This window comes from Cygnus atratus, chromosome 23 (genome assembly GCF_013377495.2).
Source record: "Cygnus atratus isolate AKBS03 ecotype Queensland, Australia chromosome 23, CAtr_DNAZoo_HiC_assembly, whole genome shotgun sequence".
Classification (NCBI taxonomy): domain Eukaryota; kingdom Metazoa; phylum Chordata; class Aves; order Anseriformes; family Anatidae; genus Cygnus; species Cygnus atratus.
Genome location: NC_066384.1, coordinates 1,323,637 through 1,349,348, shown reverse-complemented (window position 1 = coordinate 1,349,348; position 25,712 = coordinate 1,323,637). Strand labels below are relative to the sequence as shown.

At 69.7% G+C, this 25,712-nt stretch overlaps 1 protein-coding gene across 1 annotated transcript; it reads right to left on the bottom strand.

The window, feature by feature from the left end:
• Positions 1-5,617: 5,617 nt before the first annotated feature.
• ADGRB2 (adhesion G protein-coupled receptor B2) lies at positions 5,618-25,125 on the bottom strand. The gene is made up of 30 exons (XM_050715183.1): positions 24,318-25,125; positions 20,476-20,559; positions 19,249-19,413; positions 16,867-17,031; positions 15,625-15,789; positions 15,455-15,556; positions 15,225-15,331; positions 14,587-14,781; positions 14,436-14,504; positions 14,231-14,339; positions 14,011-14,157; positions 13,483-13,558; positions 13,308-13,410; positions 13,123-13,166; positions 12,028-12,154; positions 11,417-11,520; positions 11,013-11,115; positions 10,626-10,776; positions 10,293-10,362; positions 10,101-10,167; positions 9,914-9,999; positions 9,146-9,244; positions 8,159-8,330; positions 7,973-8,068; positions 7,758-7,797; positions 6,943-7,580; positions 6,600-6,635; positions 6,105-6,209; positions 5,917-5,970; positions 5,618-5,806 (listed from the first exon to the last, which is right to left on the bottom strand). The coding sequence occupies exons 1-30, from the start codon at positions 25,123-25,125 to the stop codon at positions 5,618-5,620; spliced, it is 4,476 nt and encodes a 1,491-aa protein (XP_050571140.1).
• Positions 25,126-25,712: the final 587 nt, after the last annotated feature.

Below are 25,712 nucleotides of genomic sequence, written 5' to 3'. Positions count from 1 at the left end.
GGTGCTCGGGGCAGCGGCTTGGGGCCAACACAGCTGCCTGGAAGAGAGAGATGGGGCACAGTCAGACGGGAATGTGGGGGGCACTGGCTGAGCCCCAAGCCATCCCATGCTGGGACGCTGCCAGCAAAGCCACCGGCGTGGAGGAGGCTCTGAACCACTCGGCCACTGCTCAGGCAGCTTTTTGGGACTTTACAAACCCCAAGGCCCCAGCATTCAGGGGTGCAACCCAACCTGTCAACCCCGGCATCCAGATTTACACCGAAACTGTGGAAACGCAGGGGCCGAGGCACCCCAGAGCCCCGGGTGCCTCCTGCTCCGGACCCCCGGGCAGGTCCCAGTCCCTCCCGTTTCACTCCCAGCCCCCTGGGGTGCCCCAAAACCCCGCAGGTCACCCCGACCTGGCCTCCCTCCTGCCTGCTTCCTGCCACGAGGCAAGGCAGGGCTGCAGGCAGCCGGCGCCGGGACAGACCGGAGACGCTCGGCTCCGCTCCCCGCTGCGCCCTCAGCCCCGGGCTCGGCGGTGCGGGACCCCCGGCACCCCGGCTTTGTGCCCCTGCACCCCGGCTTTGTGCCCCTGCACCCCGGCTTTATTCCCTGGCTTTATTCCCCCGCACCCCAGCTTTGTGCCCTGGCTTTATCCCCCTGCCCCCTGGCTTTACTCCCCTGCGCCCCGGCTTTACGTCCCGGCTCTACGCCCCCGCTTTGCTCCCCCCGTGCCCCCCGACCCCTCGGGGCTCCCTCCGGGGAAGTTCCGCGCCCGGTGCTCGGCGGAGCGGGACGCGCCCCCCCCCCCCCCCCGCACCGGCCGCCCGCAGCCCCCCGGGGCTCACCTGCGGGGCTCGGGGAGGGCGGCGGCGGGGGCGGCTCCGCGGCTCCCTCCGGCCCGGGGCGCTGGGAGCCGTGCCGAGCCGAGCCGTGCCGTGCCGAGCCCTGCCGTGCCGTGCCGAGCCGCCCTCGCCGCCTTCCCCGCCTCCTGCCGGGGGGGCCCGAGCCGCCCCCCAGCCGCTGCCCGCCCTCCGCTTCCCCTGCCCGGGGCGGGGGGACCCGAGCAGCCGCCCGCCTTCGCCTCCCCGCCCTCCTCCTCCTCCTCCTCCTCCTCCTTTTCCTTCCCCCGTCGGGGCGCCTGGAACCGTCGCCCCCAAACCCGGGGGGGGGTCGGCACCGGCAGCGCCCTCCCGGCCACCCCTCCCCATCCCCGGGGGCTCGGCCCGGCCCCTGGCCCCCATCCCTGGGGAGCATCTCTGCGTCCGCATGGGGACACCGGGGCACGGGGGGACACCGGGGCATTTTGGGGACACCAGGGCACAGGGGGACACCAGGACATAGGGGGGACACTGGGGCATTGGGGGACACCAGGGCACAAGGGGGACTCCAGCGCTGGCCCTGGTGGCAGCAGGAGCTGGCCAGAACAGCCAGCAGTGGGGGACGAAGGGTGTCCTCCCGGGATGCTTCTCCACTCGTGGGACATCCCAGGCTCATGCCAGGCCCCAGGGGATGCAGCAGCAGGGGGGCAGCCAGACCCCACAGTGCTGGCAGAGCGTCCCCACTGCCTGGGGGCTGGGGACAGCCCAGCCAGGATGAGGACCCTGGGGTCGGAGCTCAGCTGAGCCCTGGGATCGCGTCCCTGAGGCTGCCCGGGCTCCTTTTCGTCTCCAGCGGTAGAGCTGATGGCTTTCCACCACAGCCCCCCAGGCAGGGAATGGGCACGAAACAGGCAGGGAATGGGCAGGGAGAGGGCAGGGAGCGGGCCCAGCCAAGACAGCCGCTGACCCACAAGGGTTGGGGTTTGGGGGCTGCAGAGCAGCCGTGGCTGTCCTCTGTGTCCCCTCGCCCCCGGCGCGGCACGGCACCGACGTGCCCCTGCTCAGCCGCTCTCCTCCCAAATGATGATGAATCTATTTACACTGAAGCTTTACAAATGTGTGTTAGGGACGCATGCATCTCAATAAACGTGCTCTAATTAACAACTGATATTTATTCAGCCCACAGTAAATAAGCTGTCTCGGGCAAACCAAGCGAGCTCTGCGTTTGAAGCGCGCCTCGGCTCTGCCATTTATCCAGCCGACAGCCCCTGAGATGCGGTGACAGAGCGTTCAATTCTTCCGCGAGTCGCCTACTGTAGTAATTAAGGCTAATTAAAGCAAGTGGCTATGAAACATAACGAAACTTTTATAATTCCTTTTTATTGGACAATTATTCACCCCGAGCTCTTCTCCATTCAAGGCCTCCCGGCAGTGCCAAATGCCGGGCGCGAGCAGGAGCAGGAGCAGGAGCAGGTGCAGGATTTGTGAACCTTGTGGCGGGCGCTGCAGGGGCTTGAGGGGCAGCCTCACCCCTTCCTCTCACCCCTCGGTGGTGCCGGCATGGCCAGCAGCTCCCAGCACCCTCAAATTCAGCTGCGAGTCGCTTTGGGGCTCGCAGCTATCCCTCACGCTGCTCTTCCCCTGCCTCAGTTTCCCCCTCCAGCAGGTTGTCCCCAGGCTGGTGGCACACAGGGACCCCACTGGCCCCAGTGCGGAAACCCCAGCCCTGTGTGCTCTCCTGGGCTGTGCCCATGCACGGGGAAGGGGGCCGGATCCTGCTCCCCCAGCTCTGGGTACAGGCTCAGGGCTGGTTTCTTGCCCAGCTCTGCCAAAGGCTCCCCAGTGCCAATGGCCTCGAGCTCTGCAAAGGGGGTGAAGTTGCCTCCAGCTCGTGCTGGCATCCCCTGGAGCAGAAAACCAAGCTCCTCAGCACGGGGCCCCATCCTGGCCATGCCCAGGGGGATGGGAACAGGCACGGGAGCAATGATGGGAAAAGACCGCAGGCCCCTGCCCACCGGCCCGCCATGGAAAATGCCGAGGCAAGCTGGATTTCCAAGAAACAGCAGTGCCAGCGGCCAAGAAACCCGATCCGGAGCAGAGCCCTGCAATTTTCAAAAGCTTGAGACAATTTGCCTGCGATCGGGGCGTCCTGTGGCTCGGCCTCGCTCCCGTGGGGCTCCCCGCCTCCAGCCCCGCATCCGCGCCTGTGCCGCGCAGCGCGGGCACGCCGGGCGCGGGAGGGAATTCCTGCGGCAGGGATTCGGGCACCGGTCTGGGCACAAACCCCCAGATTCCGACGTTTGCCGGGAAGGAAGCGGCCCAGGGGGGCTTCTTTCCAGGCCGGCAGCGAGCGGCTGCAGCAGCAGCAGCACTAAAAGCAGCAGCTTTCCCCCTTTTTGGTGGAACCGCCGGGAAGGGGAGGCACCGGGAAGCCAGGCGAGGAACTTTCCGTGCCGCCCGCTCGCCGTCTGAGTGTTTTCTCCATCGTTTCCGCTCCCCAAAACCGAGCGTTTTTTGGCACGGGGAGCTGCTCTGTGGAGCGCAGCGGCTCAGATGGAAGCTGCAGATGGAAAATGGCTGCGGCGCTCTCCAACCTGCTCTGCCCCCCCCCCCCCCCCCCGAACCCCCCCATAAGCACCCATCTTTGGGCCCGCTGCCCCCAGCCTCTGGGCACCTCCCGGTGCCACAAAACCGCCTGCCCACAGCAGGATTTGGGTCTGGTGACCCCCCCCCCTTGTGCACCCCGCACCCCATAGATGGCTGCCAGCACCACGAACCCCCCTCCAGCCCCCTCCCCGTCCCCCCACGATCCTGCGCCGCTGGGGCGGGCTCCGTTCCCTCACCGCATATGGCGTCTCCATGAGTAATAAAAGCTGCTAATTGCCACCAGATGCCCCAGGAAACCCTGACGCGGCTTCTTGCGGCGGGCTGGGGAGGGAAAGAAGGGACCGGGGGCCGGCCCTGGGTCCCCCGAAGCACGGGACGGGCTGGATCGGAGCGTGGGGGGAGGCAGAGAAGGCTCCCAAGGAACGGGCGGCTGCTATTCTTAGCAAAAGGAGCAGCCTGGCCAAGAGAGCAGCGAGCAGTGCTGGGGGGGGGGACCAGAGCCCCCAGCACCGTCCCGGGGAGCTCAGCCTCAGCCCCAGCCCTGCAGCTGAGCCCCTGCTGCAGCACCGAGCCCCAGCCCCAGCCCCGATCCCCCCCCACTGCCGTCCGTGGCCCCCAGATGTTGCACAACTGGAGCTGGCCCCAGCACAGCGCTGGCTCACCGCTTCCCTACTCCCAGCACTGCAGCCTCCAGCCCCAGCACCAGGACCCAAACTGGGCAGCGCTGGGATGAGCTGGGCTGTGCAATTAGCATGGGATGGGGCAGCCAGGGGCCGAGGAGAGACCCTCGCTTTGGGGGCGGTGGCTGGGGGGCCTTTGGGTGCGCATCGCCTGTGCCCTCAGCCACCCCCTGGCTGGCACCACTCCGCTGCTGGCCGCACACCAGTGGGAACCAGTAAGCTTCTGGTGGGGCACTGGGAGGCTGGGGGAGCTGGGGGGAGCTGGAGAGCCCCGCACAGCACCGCTACGGAGGTGAGGAGCAAACCAGCACCTTGGAGGTCTCAAGTCCAAACCGGGCAGCATCCTTCTTATGGAGACCCTGGGTCCCCGCAGAACATCGCCTGTCCAAAAGGGGAGCACCATGGGGTGCTTCCTGCTCACCCCCAGCCACTGCCAAGCGTGTCCCAGCTGAAACGAGCCCCGAGGGAAGTTCGGATTTCTGCCAGGGACCCCCCAGCCATGCCCAGGGGGTGCTTCCCACCAGCACAGCCCTCCTGGAGTATTAGGGCGCACCACAAGGGGGCTTCGGTGCTGATCCCCTGGTGCACACTGGGGGTTAACACTACCCAGACCTCGTTAGTCCCCAAGCTCCTCTCCCTGGGGGCTGCCCCAGACTCGGGTCCCACCTCTGCTCTCCCCCCATGGCCGGGACCCTCCTCGCCCAGCCCCCTGCCCCCCCAGCTCCGAGGCAGGGGCACGGTGGCGGGCAGCAGCCGGCAGCCGGAGCTGCTGGGGCAGCGCGAGGCGCCCCACGTTCCCTCTTAGATTGCAGGGTAATTGCCTCCGAAGTTACTCATTTGCTCATAGATTAATTACCGTGTAATTTACCGCTCAGCTCCTGCAACACGACGCTCCTTTGCACAGCAGCGCACGGGGGCAGGTTCAGCTCCGGCCAGCAGGATCGGTGCCGGGGACCCAGGTCCCCAGGGGGTGGCCGTCACCCCGTCCCCATCCCGGCGCTGGGACACGAAGCAGCAGGCGGCGGCCGCGGCCCCACGGCACCACAGAGAGTGAACTTTTATTTCCAACAACGACAGCACCTGCCCCGTGGAGGGGGGGACGGTGGGGACGGCTGGGAGGGGGCGGCCACGGGGCGAGGGCGCCCGGCCACGGGGCCACCCGGCGCGGGGTGCCCGGAGCCGCCGCGCGCGTGCACACGGTGCACTGCGTGAAGAAACGTCCCGGTAGAAAAGAACGGAGATGCCAGGGCCTCGGCGGCCGGGCGGGTGCCGAGCGGGTGCGCAAGTGATCGGTGGGGGTGCGTGGGGGTGCGCGTGTCCCCTCCGCACCCATGTCCCGGGGGGGGAGCAGTGGGGAGGAGGAACCGCAACGGCGACAGGCGGGGGGCGGCGGGCACGCACGGTTCCCCCCGCAGGGACCCCCCCCCAGGTGCGGAGGAGGATGGAGCAAAGGCGGCGTCCGGGCTGCTCCTGCTGCGGGGTGCCCCGGGCGAAGGCGGCGGCGGGCAGGGCGCTGGGGCTCCCCCCTCACACCTCCGTCTGGAAATCGCCGTCGGCCGCATCCAGGCCGGCGCAGGGACCCTCCCAGTCGGCGCAGCGCAGCTCGAGCCGGTCGCGGTGGGCGCTGGGCAGGGAGCCCAACGTCATCGCCTTGAACGTGCTCCACGGCTTGGGCGGCGCGGCCGGCGGCTGCTGCGCATCGGGGCCGGCCGCATCCTGCGGGGCAAGGCAGGGGCTGCAGATCACACAATGCACGGCCCCGGCCCCCCAGCCACGGGGCACAGCCCCCGGCCTCCATCCAGCCCCATCCAGGCTCCGGCACTTACCGTGGCCGTGCCCTTCTCCCCGCCGCCCGAAGAGACGCTCCACCGCTTTTCTCGCTGCGGACAAGACGCGGCGCTCAGCCCCAGCAGCCTCCCTGCTGCCGGGCTCAGCCCCAGCTCCCCCATCCTGCCCCGAGCACCCTGGTCCATGCAGGGGGAGGCCGGGCAGGATGCAACCCCCAGGACCTCACCTTGGAGGTGCCGGCAGCGGGGGCCCGGTACCGGTCCAGCGTGTGGAACTTCTGGTTGAGCTCGTGGTAGAGCTCGGAGTGGCGCTTCCGCGTGTGCATCACCTTCTGCAGGGCGAGAGCAGGGCCCGCCGACGTTGGTTTGTGCCCGTACACACCCTGTCCCCATCCCTGTCCCCATCCCTGACCCCGTCCCTGACCCCGTCCCCGTCCCTGTCCCCAGCCCAGGGCCACTTGGGGACACACAAAGTCCCTGCTGCCAGCCAAGCGGCACCGCTGCCAAGCTCCGTCTCCTCCCATAAAGCCAGCTAAAATACTCCCACTCAGCGCTGGCGTTTTAATCAAGAGCCGATGCTCTTTATGGCCTGGTGTAAAACTCCTCAGAGCTTGGCTTCTGCTCCCCCAGCCTCGCTCAGGCCGAGGCAGGGCTGCGGCAGAGCCAGGGCCAGCCCGCGGGCACCCACCCGTGTCGGGTGCCACCCCGCATGCTTGGCTCACCTCGAAATCCAGGTCGGAGTACCGCAACCTCTTCCTCTGGCAGGGGGTGCACGGGGCCGGAGCAGCGGGGAGGAGGCAGACAAGACAAGGGAAAAGTCTTTGCAGGGCCGGGGGGAGCGCAGCAGCCCCAGGCAGAGCCCGGCTGCTCCGCCGAGCCAGCCCCGAGCAGATTATAGGATGCCAGGCAGCAAGCACAGAAACGGCAAATCTGCAACCCTGCGCACGCACACACACTCGTGCATGCTCACCCGTCCCTCTCCCAGGCGTTCCCCACCCCATGCACGCCCCTAGCACACGAGCAGGCTCCCACCCCAGCCCCGTGCTCCCCAGGGCCCCCGCTCACCTCCAAGGACCCCACTTTCATGGCAGAGCCGGGGACGGTGCGGGGCATGGTGCGGCTGCGCTCCGACAGCTCCGAGGCCAGGATCTGCCGCACCGTGGGGTGCTGCTTGAACTGGAGCCCGTAGGGGTGCTTCACCGTCCCGTAGGGCTGGCTCAGGTTCACGTTGACGTGCTCCACCGAGATGAAGCTGGGGTAGGCGTCCCCCTCGCACGCCGGGCGCCCCTTCCCTCCGGGCGCCCCCTCCTCGAGCTGCCCGTCCTCTCGCTGGAAGGGCTTGAGGCTGGCGCTGCGGCGCGGCAGCACCATGTAGTCGCTCTCCCGCGGCGGCTCCGGGGCCCGCAGCCAGCCGTAGTCCACGGGCCGCAGGCTGCTCTCGGTGCACAGGTACACGGGGCCCTGCGCCTCCAGCCCCACCGGCTGCGCCGGCGGCTCGCCCAGCTCCGCCACCACGTTGGGGGTCATCTTGGGCACCTGCACCAGGATGCTGGGCGCGGGGATGTTGCCCGGCAGGCTGGAGAAGCCCAGGCCGCCCTCCGAGCTGGTGTTGAGCTTGGGGTCTTCGTCTCCGTCCAGGGAGATGCGGGACAAGGTGCCGGTGATGGTGGCGGGGTTGCAGGTGTTCACCTCCTTGAACAGCACTGTGGGCAGGCAGCGCGTCGGAGCCAGCACCGCGCAGCCCTCGGGGCACCGAGCCCCCGTGCGCCGGCACTGCACCCACCCCACAAACTGCCTGCCCCTCCAGGAGTGGCACCACGATGTCCCCGTCCCCAGCACGCGTCCCCGTCCCCAGCACGCGTCCCCGGCAGAGACCTCACCTGTCTGGCACGCCAGGTCAACGTCCTTTTCAAAATCTGTCTATAAAAATACAGAAAGAGGGGGAAAAGGGAGAGAGCGAGAGAGAGAGAGACAGAGGAGAGGAAAAGAGAGAGAGAGAGAGAGGCGGGGAAGTGAATGCATCTTGGCCAGCACCGGGACCAGCAGGGCATGCAGGGGGCCCTGCCCCGCTCCGCGCCAGCGCTGCCGCACTCACCAGGATCTGCACCTGCCCGTTCTTGCAGGAGTCGGGGGAGTTTTCGTTCTCCTCGCCCCTGCACCCCCCCACCTGGCACTTCACCACGTCCTGGACCTGGGGGGACGCAGCCGGTCACGGCCCCGCGGCCGGGGTGCCCCCCCCGCGGCCGGTGTACCCCCCCCCCCCCCCGTGCCCCCGCCCCACCTCTCGGCGCAGGAAGCCGTGCACGGTGATGATGACGAAGCCCTGGACGGAGTTGAAGACGGCGAAGAGGACCTGGAAGAGGATGGAGCGCCGGTCGGTCATGGCGAGCACGGCCGACATCCAGGTCAGCGCCAGCAGAGGCAGAACCACGCAGGAGCTCCACAGCGATGCCCTGGGGCAGGGAGAGAGGGGCGGGGGTGAGCCCACCACGGGGGCATCCCCGGCAGAGCCCTGAGCCCCCCCCCCCCAACTCCCCGGGGAGCCCACACTCGCACGGTGCAGAGCCCGGTGCCCAAAACCCCCCTGGCACCGAGCGCCCCCCCCCTCCTGCTCCGCATCCCCGCACCGGCGCTGGCGGCACTGCCCGCGTTGGGGTGAGGGGGACGGGGCTCTGCGTGCCCCCATCCTGCAGAGCTGGACCCACAATGGTGCTGGGGGGCCGCGGGGTGACCCTCAGCCTCCCCCAGGCGGCAGAAGAAATTGGGGGGGGGGGGGGGGTTCAGCCCTGCTTTTGGGGGCCCAAACCCCTGGCAGCATGGCCAGCAGGCTGATGGGGGTGGCAGTGTCACAGCCCATCCCACACGGCCCAGCCAGTACCCAGGGGGGGGCTCACGTGCCACAGAAGGGGTCCCGGGGATGCTCCCATCACCGCCCCCCCTCGGCGATGCCTTCCCCGCTCCCCCCACCCCGGGCAGGAGGGGCCGAGCCCCCGCGCCCCGGCGGAGGCGATGAGGTGACCCTGCGGGAAGCCATGCAGGCGTGATGGCTGCGGGGGGGGGGGGGGGGGGGAAACGTGTGCCCCCCGTGCCCGGGGGCCGCCCCGAGCACTCAGCCTTCTCCCTGCCCGCGGGACCCCCGGCCCCAATCCCCAGGAGGAAAGGGGGTGCCCAGAGCCCACCCTAACCCTCCCCCACCCCCCCATGACCCCCCCTCCCCAAAATTCCGGTGCCAGGCTGTGCTCGGGGCGGGGGCGCAGCGGGCACTAACATGGCGTTGCTGGCGGTGGCGGAGGTCATGGCGGCGCTGGACACCACGCCGCACTTGGTGCATTTCAGCAGCAGGCTGCCGCAGGGGGGGGGCTTCGAGCTACGAGCCCACCACCACCACCCCCCCCCGGCACCCCCGCGGCCAGGACCGGGCCACGCGGGGAGGCAGGCGGGGGACAGCAAGGCCGGGGGAGGGCAGGATGGGGACAGACGGATGGATGGACGGACGGATGGACGGACGGATGGACGGACGGATGGACGGACGGATGGACGGACGGACGGACGGATGGACGGACGGACAGACGGATGGATGGACGGACGGATGGACGGACGGACAGACGGACGGATGGACGGACAGGGCAGAAAGCAAATGGAGGGAGAAAAAAGAAAGAGAGAGAGAGAGAGCCGGGTTAGTCGGGGCGGCGGCACAGCGGTTAATGGCGAGCAGGGGTGGCCAAGCGGCAGCCGGGACGGGCGGGTGGGCTCAGCCCCCTCCCCTGGCGGTGCGGGGGGGTCCGCAGCGAGCGGCTCCCCCTGGCCCTGGGGGATGCACGGGGTGGCTGCCCCCTCCCCATCCGCTGTCCCCCCCCCCGGCAGCCCCCAGCATGCGGCTGCGCCGGGCTCGGTCCCACCGCCCACCGGTGCGGTGAAGTCTGCCCCGTGCTCAGCCCCGCTCCCAAGGGACCCCCACGGCCCCCCCGGGCCCCCCGGCAGGGCAGGGGGCTCTGCGGTGGCCCCGGCACAGCCCCGCCGGGCGCAGGGCACTTACCCAGCTCGCTGCTTTTTGGACTTATCTGAAATGCCGTCGCGGGACATGAGCTTGTTGAACACGATGATGCCGACCAGCATGTTCACCTGGGGGGGGAAGAGAGCTGGGGTTAGGGCCGTCATGGCCCCCCCCGAGCCAAGGGGGAGTTTTGGGGGGTGGGTTTGGGGTCCGAGGGGGGGCAGCCTACCAGCACAATGACGGCAGCGGGTCCCACGAAGGCGTAGAGCAGGCCGCCCTCCAGCGAGAGCCAGCAGCTGCGGGGACCGGGGGTGTCAGGGGTCGTGGGGGGGGGGGGGGGGACACCCCCTGCTCCATCCCCGTCCCCGTGCCCTGACCCCACATTGCTGCCACGCTCCTGCACCCCCCCAGCCCCACGTACTAGCTCGCCGTCCCGTAGCCTTTGGTCCGCGTGAAGCCGACGGAGACGGCGACCACAAGGGCTGGCAAACCTGGAGGAGGGAGGGGAGACGGGGCCGAGCTGCAGGGGGGCAGCGGTGCTGTGCCCCCCCCGGGACAGCCCCCACGGATGGGGACACGGATCGGGGCCCTTCTGGCAGCTCCCCACAGCTTGGCCGGTCACAGGTGCCACACACAGAGGCTGCTGTCCCCCGTGCCTCATCTTCCCTCGGAGGGATTCAACAACCCCTGCGGGTACCGGGAAGGGTGCGCGGTGCCTCCCCCCTGCCCCCCAAAGCCCCCCCCAGGCCCTTACCCCATCCCAAGCAGAGGAAGCGCTTCCTGACCAGGCGTGTCCGGATCCGGCCGATCACTGCCAGGTAGGACTGCCAGGCCTCCGTCAGCACCCAGCAGAAGGAGGAGAGGAAGAAGAAGTGGAGGAAGGCGGCCGTCATGGTGCACACGCCCTGTGCCGGGGACGCGGCGCCTTAGGGGATGCGGCACGGCCACGCGCCAGCACCGCGGCGGTTAAACGCCCACGCCTGGGCGAGGGTTGTGTCAAAGCCGCCGCCACGCAAAGAGTTTAATCCCGAGATTGAGTTAATCCAAATCCAATCTGCCCCTGGGAGAAGCCGCGCGCCCCCCCCCCCCCCCCCGCCCCGGGGGGCTCGGACCCCAGCCCGTGGCACGGCGCTGTGCCCACCTTGCTGAGCATCTGGGACTGCCCCACGAGGATGAGGATGTTGGAGGCCAGGATGGAGACGCAGAAGTTGAGCAGGATGATGGAGCGCTCTGACTTGATGAACCTGCGGGAGAGGGGGGGGACAGTGGCGTGGGGCCAGGGCACCGGCCCATCCCCTCCTTGTCCCGTGTCCCCCCCTCGTCCCGCGTCCCCCCCGTGCTGCCCCGGGGACAGCAGCGCACCGCCAGGGCACCTCTCCCACCCCGCGTCCCTTCCCTGCACGCTGCTTTTACCCACGCTGAGCTCAGCTTTTGCTCACGCCGTGTCCCCCTTCGCGCCCCCTCCCCACATCTCTCACGCCCCCCCCCCCCCCCCCCCCCCCCCGCAAGGGTCCCCACTGTCCCCAGAGCCACCGGGGCGGTCACCTCCAGAAGGCAGCGTAGATCACCAGCAGGGTCAGCAGGGCCATGCAGGAGACAGCGCAGCCGATCATCAGCGGCACCGAGGGGGTGCCCGAGGGGTCCATGGCCTGGCAGGGAAGGGGAGGGGGGGGGGGAAGGCTGAGCCCAGCCCCGCTGTGGCTGCTCCCTGCCCCCTGCCGTGCCCCTCTGTCCCGCCCGGTTGGGGACCCCCCCGTGTGCCAACGGAGGGGGGCGAGCGGTGGTGGCGGTGCGGCCGAGACGCATTCCCGGGGACCCGTGCCCAGCTCCATGCCGACGGGGGATGCGGGTGGAATAGCAATGGGGTGGGGGGGGCCGGGGCCGTGTGCCAGGAGGGCTCTGACCCCTCCTCGATGCAGAGCCCTGCGGCACCCTGCCCGCCCCAGCGCACCCTCAGGGTGCTGGGGGCACAGGGGTCCCCCTCCTCGGGGAGCCCCCCCGGTCTGAAATCCCCCCCGTGCCACCCGTGCCCCTGTAGCCCCTGCCCACCCCACCCTGCCCCAGGACCCCCACCTCGGCCAGGCCCCACAGCCCAGGGAGTGCCCCCGCCCCCGGTGTCCCCCCCCCCCTCCCCGTGCGCCATCCCCGTCCCCTACCAGGTCTCTGGGCAGCTGGGCGAGGACGGCGAAGGTGGCGAGCTGGCGGCACTGGCATTTGGTGTGCGCCGGGAGGGTCTCCAGGGTTTGGCAGCCCTCCGTGTCCCAGTTTCCCAAGCCAGCATCCCTGATTAACGGGACGAGAGCGAGGGAGCGAGCAATTTGAAGTGATCAGACCCACACGCAGCCCCTCGGCGCTCCTCGTTCAACCCTTCGCTGGTCCTGGCCGGGGTGGCTGCCCTGAGCCCGCAGCAGGGCCCGAGGCACTGATACCCCCCCGGGGAGCTGTGCGGCACCGAGCCTTGGTCTTTAATCATCCCATCCAGACCGGGGGCGGGGGGGGGGGGGGGCGGCGAACTGAAACCGCAGGAGGGAGGGGGCCAGGCCTGGGAGGAGGCTGGTGGGGATGGAGAGGGGCTGGGGCATTGCCACGGGGGGCAGAGGCAGTCCCAGGGGTCTCCTGCACCCGGCACAGGGACCCTCTGCAAAGCCAAACCTTCGGGGTAAACGCTCCTGGGCAGCCCCAGGGCCACCCCTGCAAGGGACAATGCCAGGAGGGGGAGCCCCGTGGGGACGCTGGCCGTGCGCATGGCACAGGGAACGCAGCCACAGGGGATGGGGACCTCGGTCTGCGGGACAGCTGGGGACGTGTGCCCCCGGGCAGGCTGAGACCCACCACGCTCTGCACAGCCCCGCGCCTCCCCATCACCGCAGGAGCCACGCTGCGGTGCCCCAGGCTCCCCGGGGGGCTGCACCGGCACCGGTGACCCCAAAGGCGCAGAGCACCCCCAGGTGCTGCCCCCCCACCCTACAGCACAGCCCCCCCCCCCCCCGCCGTGCCCTACTTTCCCTCTCTCCTGCCACAGCGCCGTGCTAACAAATTGCATCTGGCAGGCGGGAGGCATCCGGCTCCGGCAGCACGCGGGAGCAAATCGATACCCACGCGAGGAACGCCATCCTGCTGCTGGAGCCCTGCTGCACGTCCCTCCCCCGGGGACTCGGTGCCGCCGGGGCACGGGGACAGCCCGGCCCCACCTCCCAGCATCGCCCCCCCCTCAGTGGGGCTGCCCACGCTGCCCCCCGCGCCCCACTCACGTCCTCGAGTAGTCCCAGGTGACGCACTGCGGGTGGGACGTGCCCTGCGGACAGACGGGGGGGTGAGCAGTGCGCCCACTGCCCGCTGCCAGCCCCCAGGGGGTGTTTGGCCCCCCCGGGGACCTGCCCAGCTCCCCAGTGCCCTCAGAGCAATGGGACAGGAGCGGTGACGAGGGGACACGCACGTTGATGACGTGGGAGAGCTCCACCAGGACCAGGGGCTCGGCAGGCTTGGTCGGCGGGCGCACGGTCACCGTCAGCACCTTGGAGGTGACGGCCAGGGGGGCCCTGCGGGGAGGGGACAGCGGCTGTCACAGGGACGGGGGCACACTGTGGGGGCAGCGGGGCAGCCCCACTCACCTGGGCGGGGGCAGGATCAGCCCCAGCGTGCGGTACAGCACGGCCCCGATGACGAAGTGGGACGACTCGTCCAGCTCTGCGGAGAGAGGGGAAGGAGAGCGGCGCCGGGGCCCGGGGAAGGCGCGGAGCCAGCGCCCGGCACACGCGCGGGCACGCACGGCACACGTGCACCCGGCGAGCAGACGCAGACACGGGCGAGCCCACGCGGCTGCTCCAGACACGGGGGCGAGAACACGCGCCCCCTCCGACACGGGTGCTGGCACGGAGACCTGCAGAGCCGTGGGCTGGCAGGATGCCACCCGCGTGCTCGCACACGCACGCACACTTCCAGATGTGCCAGCCACAAACCTGCCCCCACGCAGCCCCAGACACACCAGCTCACGCACGTGCACACCCGTCCACACGCAGTCTCCTGGAGGTGCACGCTCACACGTGTGCACAGCACCAGACGTGCACACCCACACGCCCACACAGCCCCGGGTGCGTGCGCCACGCGACGCCAGCTCACACGCGCCCAGCGCACCGTACCGGCGGAGGCGAGGCTGAGCACCTCCCTGGGGATGAAGAGCTTGTCCTCGGAGCTGCGCGCCCAGTCCTTCATGCCCCGGCGCCCCTTCATGGGGAAGTTGATGTCGCTGGAGACGGCGGAGACGGGCTCGCGCTGGATGCTGATCACTGCCGGGGCACAGCGGGCGTCAGCAGCCGGCTCCCCGCGCCCGCCGCGTCCCCTGCGCGCCCCGCCGCTCACCCAGGTTGTCGGTGACGATGAGGGAGCTCTGGAAAGCCTTCAGCGCGTCCCCCACCAGGTGGATGAAGTCCTCCACCACCTTCATCAGGTGCACGGAGCCGGGAGAGACCTGCGGGAGGGCGAGCAGCTCGGGGGTGTCCGCAGGGGTGGGGAAGGGGGTCACCGTGGCCAGCCTGGCCACCCGCCCGAGCCCCGCGCCGCTCACCTGCTGCGCGTCCTCCCACTTGTCCCGGTTCTCCGCGTCCACCATGTAGCTCACCACCTGGAAGAAGCGCTGCGGGGACGGGGGTCAGCGGGGCTGGGGGAGCGACCGCTGCCACCTCCCCGGGGTGCCCCCCACGTCCCCGGCTCGGTACCTGCACGTCCTCGGAGGACGGGGTGTAGGTGGCCCTCTTGAAGGTGTCGGTGACGTTGCGCAGGATCTCCACGGAGAAGAGCAGGTCCCCGCTGTAGTAGGTCTTGCGGGCCATGAGCTCCAGCAGGCTCCGCACCACCTGCGACATGCCCTCGCCCGCCAGCACCCGCTGCCCCTTGGCCAGGTGCTCCCGCAGCTTGTACGGCGGGGGGGGGACGGGACACGGGTGTCACCCCACTTGCCAGCACCTCCCGAGGCGCTCTGTGCCCCCGGCCCCTCGCCATGCCCAGAGCCAGGGGCACTTCAGAGCTAATTGCACCAATTTGGGCAGCAGTGGGACATGGGGGCTTGGGGGGGTCCTTCCCATCCCGAGAGCCACTTCCTGAGGACACAGCGGGTCTGGGGTCCCCTTCCAGCTGCAGGACGCTGTCCTCCCTCCCAGCCCTGCCCAGGGACCCATCTGTTTCCCCATGTGGCATCCGACTGGTGCCAGCAGCCAGGGTGATGAATTAACCCCCCCCCCCACCCCCGCAGCACAGGGAGTGGTGAGGGGTCCCTGCCCCGGTTGGGGACAGCAGGGGAGGGCAGCAGGGGCTGGGGACCCCTGGGGACGGGGGCCGTGCCAGAGCGTGCACCTACTGAGAGATGTAAGTATCGGTACTCGTGGGAGATGCAGCGGGCAAAGCTGGGCACACCCCAGTACGCGACCCCGTGGGGGCTCAGCAGGCACCGGCGGCTGGCGGACCCTGCGCGGGACACAAGGGGCAGGGGGCTCGAGGCCAGCACAGGAGCCGTGTCCCCATCAGCCGCCTCTGCCCGTCCCCTGCAGCCCCCGGGGGACTGGGGACCGCCCTCCCCGTGCCCCTCACCTGTGGCGTTGGGGGGACACTTGTTGTAGATGACGTCCCCGGCGGCGGTCTTCTTCCAGGTCATCAGCATGACGTACTCGTCCTTGCACATCTCGTGGTAGGCTGCGGGGCGAGAGGGGGGTCAGGCGCGGCACGGGCACCGGGGGCGGGCGCCGGGGGCTGCCCCGTACCTGGGCACTTCTTCTCGTTGCAGGTCTTCACCTCCTCGCCCGTGCCCTCGCAGGGGTAGCCCTGCACGCCGGTGCCCTCGCACATGCGGAAGCGGCGCTGCCAGCCCGTGTCGCAGGTCTTGGAGCAGAGGCTCCAGTGGTTCCAGGGGCCCCACTTGCTGTCGGCTGCGGGGCAGGGACACGGTGGGGGCCCCCGGCCGCGGGACGCCCGGCTCGGCGTGGTGGGTGACACCCAGGGCCACGGGGGGGGGGGGGGGGGGGGACAGGGACAGAGGATGGGGCAGGGCTGGTGGGCCCCTGCTGTGGCTGCCCGCCGTGCCGCGGATGGAAAGCTCCACGGGGATTAAGTCCCTGGATCGATAATTTAAATCTCCTTCCGAGACAAACGCCCCCGTGCAGCACGCCTGGCTGCTCCCGTGCGGCTGCCCAAGGGCACCCCGGCACGTCGCAGACCCGCTCCCACCCTGCGGCACAGGGCAGCCCCCACCTCCCTCTGTGCCGGCAACGGATGCAGGGGAGTCGAAGGGCAGGAAGAGGACGGGCTCTGCCCTTTGGCTGACTCCCCCTGCCCTGTGTCCCCATCCCTGAGCCCCAGGAGGCAGCGGGGCGGTGGGACGGGCACCGAGCTGCCCTGGGTACGTGCACAAGAGCTTGCACGCCCCCAGTGCACCAGGACCTGCAGCCCCCGGGCACCGACAGCCCCCGCAGTACCCAGCACACAGCCGGGGGCCAGCAGGGACGCCCAGCACAGACACCTCCTGCTGGGATGCGTCTGGAGGCAGCGACCGGCGCGAGGGGGGAGGCTGCCGGTCCCCAGCATCACCCCTGGCGTCCTGCTCCCCACGCACCCACATCCGCAACGAGGGGTGTGCGAGCTGCCGGCACCATCACGTCACCGACGGTGACACCAAACGGTGACACCGCAGGGTGCCAGCAGCCTGTCGCCACTGATGGTGACACCAAACGGTGACACCGCAGGGTGCCAGCAGCCCGGCATCACCGATGGTGACACCAAACGGTGACACCGCAGGGTGCCAGCAGCCCGGCATCACCGATGGTGACACCAAACGGTGACACCGCAGGGTGCCAGCAGCCTGGCATCACCGATGGTGACGCCGCATCAGCTTGAAGGCAGATTCGCAGCCCGGCCACGTGCCGATGCTCCACGCCACGACGCACAGTGCCAGCAGCGTGCCGTGCCCCCCGCCTCGCCCCCCCCGCCCCCAGCGCGCGGGGCCTTACTGGGACACGTGGGGTTGGAGCACTCGCGGGCGTCGGCGTGGGCCCCCCGGCACTCTGCCCAGCCGTGGGCCGAGACGCTGCACTTGCGCGTGCGCTGCTGCGTGCCGTTGGCGCAGGTGACGGAGCAGCGGCTCCAGGCGCCCCACTCCAGCCACTGCCCTTCCACTGCGGGGACAACGAGACAGCGGCGTCAGCGCCCCCAAGGCCAGCAGCACCGGCTCCCCGCCGCCCGTGCCCCGCTCCCCGTGCAACGGGTCCAGCCTACCGACGTGCCGGCTCCGCCTGCCGAAGCCCGGAGCAGGCAGCGCCCAGCCCTGACCCAGCCAAGGGGGTCCCGTCACCGGGACTGGGCCCCCCAGCCCCGCAGAGGCTGACCCTACAGCACCGCGGCGCCCAGCCCTGCTGCAGGTGCGCCCCGTGGGACCCGCTGGGAGCCCCCGGCACTGCTCCACGCCAACCCCCTGAGCCCCAGCGCTGCTGCGGGGGCCGGGGCAGGCAGGGAAGGAGCTGCTGGAGCTTCCGTGGCTCTGGCAGCCTCTCTGCGGGCAGGCAGGGTGCATGGCAAGAGCCCCGTGCCACGGGGACACGGCCCTGCCACAGCTGCTGCAGAGGGAAGGGGCGTGGGTGCAGCCTGAGCCCAGGGGCTCCTCCTGCTCCTCGCGCCCCCAGCCCACCTCCAGCCTTGCCAGGCCACACGCGGGATGTCCCCGCAGCCCACCGGCCCCAAAACAGCCTCCCCGGCTGTGACCATGCCAGGAGAACAAAGAGACGGTGACGGCGCTGCCACCCGTGCGCACACAGACCCCACAGCCCCCTCCCGCCACCTCCCGGTGCCCCACAACGTCCCCGCGCCACCCCAGGTGCCAGCACGCCCCGGGGCTGGCCCCTCCTGCCCGTGGTGGGGGCTCCAGGCCCCCCCTGCACAGCCAACGGAGCTGCTTCTCCATAGGGCCAGGAGGGTGCAGCCCGTGCCATCGCCCCCCTGTGCCCCTGGGCCGTGCCAGGTCCCTGTGGCGGTGCCACAGCGGCCGTACCGCCTGTCCCGTGCACCACTGCAGCCCCTGCACCGGGAGCAAAGCCCTGGCTCCCGGCTCGTGGCTTTCCCCGGCCGTCCCAGGGCTGGGGACGCGGCCGGGCGGGCAGGGGGGGAGCAGGGGGAGAGGGGGGAGCGGTACTGACCCGGGCAGGTCGCGATATTGCAGGGCTTGGCCTGCAGCTCGGGGCCCTCGCAGGCTTTCCCTCCGTGCCGCGGGGCCACGCACCGCCGCGTCCTGGTCCTGGCCCCTCGCCCGCAGGTCACCGAGCACAGGCTCCACGGGGACCACTCCTCCCACGCGCCGTGAACTGCAACACAGCACAGCGCCGTCACGGCACGGCCCCACGGGGGCTGCAGCCTCCCTGCGCCTCCCTCCTGGTACCGAGGGGTCCTGGGCAGCACAGACCCCTCGTGCCCGCGGCCGCTGCTCTGCGGCGGAGCTGGGCATGGTCCCCACTCCCCTCCTCGCCCTGTGGCACCGGCACCTTCCCCACCTTCACGCCCCAAAGGCCCCGAGCAGGCGCCGGTGGTGCTGTCGCTCCCCGCCCGCCCTGGCACAGCCTCTTTCGCCCTGGCACTGAAGCAGCGGGCACAGCCCCTGCACGCGTGGCACTCGCACAAGCTCGGCTCGCTCGGGAAGCACTCAGGGACCTCGGGGCTCCCGAGCGTCCTAAAGGATGCTCTGCGAGCCGAGATGGCCCCAGCAGCCCCAGTGCCCCCACGCCAAGGGGAGCATCCACGTGTTATGGGGTGCAAAGCCCCCAGCGCCTCCTGGACCCACCGGTCCCCCGCAGTCCCACACAGGACACACGGACCCCACTGTGGACAGACAGACAGGCGGGCATGGCACTGCAGGTGCCACCGCAGGCATCCATCCTGCTTGCTCCTGCTCAGGACCGTGCTGGAGCAGCTCGGCCACCTCCTGCCCCACACGAGTCCCCTGGTGCCAGCCCCACAGCACAGGCTCCAGCCCCTGCCTCTCCCCCAGCTCCAGATTTCCCCAGGGAAGCCCCGAGGTTGCCGGCATCCGCTGGGGATGGGGACGAAGAGGAGCAGGGCAAGGCAGGCAGGGCACTGGGGCACACACTGCAGGTGCCTTCCCCCACGGATCCCCGAGAGCTGCCGCAGCAGGGGAAGGCTGGTGGGCTGCTCCTGCCGCCACCACTGCACAGCCACACGAAGCCGCCACCCCCCCCGCGCACCCCCAGGCACCCCCATTTTCCACGCCATCGAGAGACTCCCGCAAGGACGTGTCCCCAGCCACCCACCCGCCCAGCCCGTGGTGCCCAGCCGGTGCTGGGCACCCCCGTCCTGGCACTGAAAGCCCCCCCCGTGCCTCCCCGTACCTGGGCAGGTGGCCGTGTTGTTGCAGGTCCGCGTCTCGCGCAGCAGCCCGCTGCACAGCGTCCCGTAGGGAGAGGAGACGCAGGAGCGCGTCCGCACCTGGGAGCCCTGCCCGCACGTCAGGGAGCAGACGCTCCACTGGGACCACTCCTCTGCCGCGGGGTCCCCTGCGGGGAGACGTCGGGTGAGGGCTGGGGGCTGCCCAGGGAGCCCGCGGGGTCCCCACCGGCACCGGGAGCAGCGAGGACGAGTTGCCGAGAGCGCCCTGGCACCGAGGACGCAGGCAGGGCGAAGGAGCCCCCACCACGGTGCTGCCGCCTTCCAGACCCGGTGCAGGGGCCCCAGGCACAGCATCTGGCCCGGCACAAGGCCCTGGGCGCAGGATGTGACCCAGCACAGGGTCCTGTGCGACCCCCGGGTGCCCGAGGGAGCCCGGCACAGGCAGCACCGCTCGCCCTCGCCGCGCAGCCGCGGCGCTGACATTTCCAAGCACCTGGCTCTTATTAAGCTTGATGATCTATCTGAAGCCGTTGGACAGGCCGGAGGGAAAGGCCATCAGTTTAAATTAAAAAGGAAGATACAGAGGAGGGCTCTGAAGGGGATGGTTTGTCCCGCAGACAGGCTCTGATCCCGCGAGGTGCCCGTGCCCAGGGTGAGGCGGGGGGCTGCTCGCCCCACGGGGGTCCTGCTTCCCCCTGGCCAGTGGGAATGGAAACGGGCAGGCTGGAAATGGGGCTGGGAACCAGCACAGCCCGCTGAGCTGGGCTGGGGGCCAGGGCTGCCCACAGGGCTGGCGTTGGGGTGGCCGAGGTGGCCCCCCGGCTCTGCCCAGCACCCCCCTGGGGCAGGATGGGGCCGGCAGCGCAGGACCCGCGAGCAGCCGAGCGCCGCGGGGAGGAGATCGGCATGCCAGACACACGGCCCGGCGCTGGGGCCATCCATCTCCCCGCTCGCCTCCGAGCCCTCGACCCATAAATCAGGGGGTGCTGGGGAGGGGTAGCGGCACGCTCAAATTACCCAGATGAATTTGCCAAATAAATACATTTGAACGAAACAATTAATGGATTTTTTTTTCCTGCTTTACAACCCTCGGAGGAAGGTGCAAAGGAAAATAAATGTATAAATGGAGCAAATTAAGTCAGTCCGTGGGCAGGAAGCAAAGGAAGTCACTCCGTCTCCGCCGCCCTGCCCACAGCCGAGCCCAGCACCACCTGCTCCTGTCCCAGTACCTGTCTGGGCCATGTAGACACCCGGCTCGTCCGCCGACCGGGGCCACTGGGTTTTCACCTTCTGGTTCTCCTCAACCGCATTGCCTGGAAGAGAGAAGGGCTCCGGTGAGAGCGGGCAGGGGCAGGCACGGGACCGGGCCACTGCGAGCCAAAGGACGTTGCAGGGTGGGACAGGGATACCCAGCCCCACGCTGAGCACCACGTGGCTTCCTGAAGGCTAGAGGTGGCCGAGCACACTCGTGACCCCCCCCCCCGAAACACGTCACAGCTCTGCCAACCCCTGCTTTTTGGCTGTTCGGGCTGAAATAAACCCGTGCACTTCAGGGTACCCGCGTCCCCGGTGCACCCCGGGGTGCCCGCGCCCCCAGGGCACGCGGCTAGCGGAGCGCAGCGGCGCTCTCCCGTCCCCACTTAGCAGATTGCTGCAGTGAGGTGGCACAAATTTATGGCTCAGCTCACCAAAAATAACAAGAGATCCATCAAGAGCACTTGGCGTGAAATTAACTGGCATGTGGAGGGCTCAGCGGAGAGGCACGCACTGCGGGCACGGGGGCAACCTTCCCCGGCTTCCTCTTGCCCGGCCCCCCCGGGACCACCCCCGTGTCCCTCGTCCCCGTGCCCAGGACACCGACACGCTCCCAGGCACTCACCCCGGGCATGGGGCAGTGACATTGGGGTGCAGGCGCTTCCGTGGGAGCCAGCGGGCAGCAGGGGCACCCAGGCAGCACCCGTGTCCCCCTGGGAAGCACCTGTGTCCCCCCCGGGCATCGCAGAGGGTGGGCAGGCAGCACACGAAGCCCGAAGCACCACGGGCACTCGGCTGCTGGCCGGGATGGTGTGAGCACCTCGCTGAGCACAGCCGGCAGGGCACGGTGATGTCCCCGAGGGATGGAGGGGAGGTGACATGGGGACGCCTGGACCGGGCAGGGAGCACCCAGCCGTGCCCCGGGCAGGCTGCGGCTCCCTTTGTAACACACACAGGTGATAAACGAGCCCCAGGCAGGAGCACGGACTGCACTGACACTTATTGGTGCCGGAAAACAGACCCAAATTTACCGACTTTTGCCTTCAACTCGGAGTGACCCTGCCCGGGCCCGGCCCCCTGCCCAGGCTCCTCCATGGACGGAGCGGCTGCGTCCCTCGGCTCCTCTCGGGGCACCCCGCAGGGGTCTGGGGGGGCCGGGGGCTGCCCCTGGTTTCTGTCCGGCCACAGCGCTGAGCTTGCCACGGGGCCACCCGTCCCCATGAACAGCGTGGCAGAATTACGCCCGTCACCGCGGGAGCCTGGGGGCAGCCATAAATCCGGAGGATATACGAGGGCGCTCTCCCCAGCCGTGTTCGACAGGCACCAAATCCAATTTCCCTGGGAGGGCCCTAAATCCCCGGCTGTCACCGCATCGCGCCTGCGCCAGGGCCCTGCCCGCAGCCACCCCCAGGCCCCGCTGCCCAGCACCCAGCAGGGCCTTGCCCCAGAGCCCTCCACCGTGCCCCACAGCACAGCTTTGAGGGAGGGGGTGTCCTCCTGGGGACCCCCGTTTGTCCCCCATGGCTGCTGTATCCCCGCAAGCTGGGAGCCCGCAGCCCCGTCCCGGCATCACCGCCCTGGTGGCTGCTTTCTGAGGGGCCGTGGCTTTGGTGCAAGGGGCAACGTGGTCCCGAGCCAGCCCCAGAGCTGTAGGGCTGAGACCTGCAAGGAGCCCCAAAAACACAGGGAGCTGGACACAGACAGCACTGGGGCAACGCGCCCCAAATCACCCCACAGCGCCCCGACCCTACACCCGCCCATCCGGGGGATTCTGCCTGCACAGACCGGGTGCCCACCGGGTGCCAGGCTGCACGTGGCCGTGTGTCCCCCCCCCCCCCAGCCCCTCCAGGCACAGAGGGGACAGCACCGGGGTTGGGGACCCCACGGCGTCACCCGGGCCGGGAGCGGGGAGGCCGGGGAGCGGCTGGGCGGGCGCCAGCCCCCACGCGGCTGCGGCGCTCGGCGGAGGAGAGCCGGTGAGATCAGCGCTGGGCGCCCGCCAAGGCTCGGCTCACAGGCGCCATTCAGCCCCCAGCCCTGCCTGCCGCCCTGAAAGGAGCCCTTTCTCCCCCCGGGGGGCGAGGGGGAGGCCAGGTGGGAGCCCCGGGCCCCCCCCTCGCTGCCATGAAGGGCGCTCTGTGCTCCAGCCCCGGGGGGCTCAGGGACGCAGCGCCGGGGTCCGCACGGTGTGGGGGGTGCCGAGAGCGGCCGAGGCCACGAATTGCCCCCGTGGCTCCGTCTGCAATAACTCGTTACCTCTGGGCGCCTCGGGGTTTTAATTGAATGTCAGACGTAATTTGGGAAGGAGCAGGAGCTTGGCTGCCGCCCTCGCAGCCCGCTGCCGTGCTGGTCTGTGGAGAGCTGGCGGGTGGCTCAGCACCCGAGTGTGCCGGGAAGGGCCCCAGCACCCCTCTTTGAGCCACGCTCACTGCTGCTAACCCCCCCCCAGGAGATGCAGCCCCCCCGGATTCTCCAGCCTGGGCACCCGTTGCCAATGCAGGGCACAGCAGGAGCCAGCCCCTGCAGCATCCCCGGGCACCACGGGCAGAAGGGGAGCGAGGCTGAGCCCAAGAATGGCACCTGGGCCTGGCCCCAGGCTCTTAATCCTCCACGCAGAGTTGCATTTAAAGGGGAAAAACAAAAAGGAAGAAAAAAATCAGATCAAGAAGCTCCCCTCGGGTGAGGCGATTTATAAGCACGCAGCTGAAATGGACCGGGGATTTATTCGGGGGATCTGCCCGTAATGACATTTAGCTCCTGAAGCAAATGCTAAAACCCAATGAAATTATACAGACACGCAGCCCAGCACCGCCACCACCACCTAATCTGCTGGGAACAACATCGCCCCAGATAAAGACCGTGAACAGCTGAGCGGGGGATTGCAGCCCCGGGCACTGCCTGGGGCTGGCGCTGGGGGGGAACATCTGGCCAGATGTGTGCCCCCCGGGGCCCGTATGGACACCCCAGGGTGCCTGGACTCAGGGCACAGGGAGTGCCGGGGCGAGGCGGCTCGCTGCCCGGTGCCCACGGGCGAGCGTGGCTGCTTTATTTGCACTTGAGGCTCCTGCAATTTGGTAATGAGCAAATGGCTTCACTCCGCCTGGTTAACAGCCCGGCCGTGCCGTGCCGCCGTGCCGCCACATCCTGCCTGGAATAACAAGCGCCCGGGCTGCAGCAGTCAAGGGTAATTTGCCATGGGAAAGGGTCATTTTACCTGCAAATTGTTTTCCTCGTCTCCAGCAATGCAGAGTGACAGGGCTCCCGCTCCCGGCTCGCGGTCAGGCGAGCAGCAGGCCCGGCCGGGGAGGTGGCGAGCAGAGCCCCGGGGCTGTGCTAAAACAGCCGTGGCACAGAGCGGGGAGCAGCGATGGGTAGAGCGAGCTGCGGCTCTGCGCAGCTCTGCTGAGCCTGCCTACTGCTCAGGGGAGCTGCACCCCGAGCTGGGAGCAGGCACGGGCAGCATTTGCCCTTTGCATGGCTTCGCTGCTCTGTGCACAGCGCCCGATGGGCACCCCCGTGCCCCAGGGAGCGTACACGGGCAGGATTCATCCCGTGCACGGCTTGCTGGCTCCGTGAAAAGCGCACGGCTTGCACCCCTGTCCCAAGGGGCGTGCAGGAGCAGGATGGAGCAGGTGCGGTGCCAGGAGTTGGACTCGATGATCCTTATGGGTCCCTTCCAACTCGGGATATTCTATGATCCTGTGATGGCTCCTCCGCGCGCACAGCACCCAACCTGCCCCCTCCTGCGCAGGGGGGAGCCTGCACGGAGCAGGGAGACCCCCAGCCCCAGGGCTCCCCCCCCCCGCACCCCACTCACCGTGCGGCACCTCGGGCAGGTCGAACCCGTTGGCATTTGCAGAATGCAGCTCGGGGGGGCAGCAGCGCTCGGTGGGGGCGGCGGCGGGGGGCGGCGGGGCGGGCGTGCGGGCGGCGTGCCCCGAGCCGTTGTGGCGCGGTGCCGGGGGGCTCTCCGCCTGGCAGCTGCAGCCGGCGTGGGTGAGGCCGCAGCGGCGGGTGCCGGGCGCCTGCAGGCACTCCTCGAGCCAGCGGCACAGCACGCTGCAGGTGAACTGGCTGGAGTTGTTGTTGTTGATGAGCAGCACCTCCACGAAGCGAAACTCCAGGGCCTGGGGGGCCAGCAGGCGCGGCGCCGCCTCGGGCTCGGCCGCCAGGCAGAGCTGCACGAAGTTCTTGTCGAAGTGCAGGAAGGTGAAGGGCCCCGCGCCCTCGCACAGCTCCAGCTCGGCTTCGTCCTCCTCCTCCTCCTCTTCCTCCTCCTCCTGCGGGCGCCGCGGGGAGGGCGGGGGGCTGGCGGCCTCGCCGCGCGGGTCGCAGGTGTAGTTGGCCAGGTAGTGGTCGAGCGGCAGCACCATGGGCGAGAAGTGGGTGCAGACCTGCTCCTCGCGGTTGAAGCGGAGGTACAGCGAGTACTTGGTGGGGTCGGGGTTCTCCAGGGTCCAGGAGCAGCCGGAGGAGATGGTGGGGAAGAGGTCCTTGAGCGAGAAGGAGCCGTACAGGACGCCGGAGGCCAGGGCTGAGCAGGCGCTGGGAGCCGGGTCGAAGCCCCGCGTGAGCCACAGGACAGACGAAATCACACCCAGTAAGAGGGGACCAGCAGCGGTCATCCTATGGCATTTGCCCTGGGGGAGAGACAGATGGGCAGACGGACAGACAGATGCTTATCGGGAGCCACGGCACCGTGGGCTCCCCGCTGCAGAGCTGGTACGGGGGGGGGGCAGCACCCTGCACCGAGCCCCGGACATCGTGGGAGCAGCACCCAGGGTGCCCCCAGCCCCCAGGGACAGCCATCGGTGCCCCCTACCCCGTCCCCTGGCTGTGCCGAGGTGATCCCCACGCCATCAGCACACGTCACAGGCTGGGGGCTTTGTCCCACAGCCCCCGAAGACCCCGCTCCCACTCACTCGAGGGCAGCAGCCGTGCGGCAAGCGGGCACTCGGTGCCGGGGCCACCGAGCCACCGCTCGCCCTGCGCATCCTGGGCAAGGAGCCACCGGGCAGTGCCTGCCTGGAGCAGGCTATGAAAAGCCTTGGGGCTATTCCTGGCCCCCCAGGGCTGCTCGGGGAGGGGGTGGGTGCTTGGAGGAGCCCGGGGTGATGAGCTGGGGCACCCCACAGCAGGGCATCCCCCCTACCTCCTGCGAGAGCCCGGCACAGGGCGAGCGATCGTTAAAGCACGTATTTCTTGGGAACCA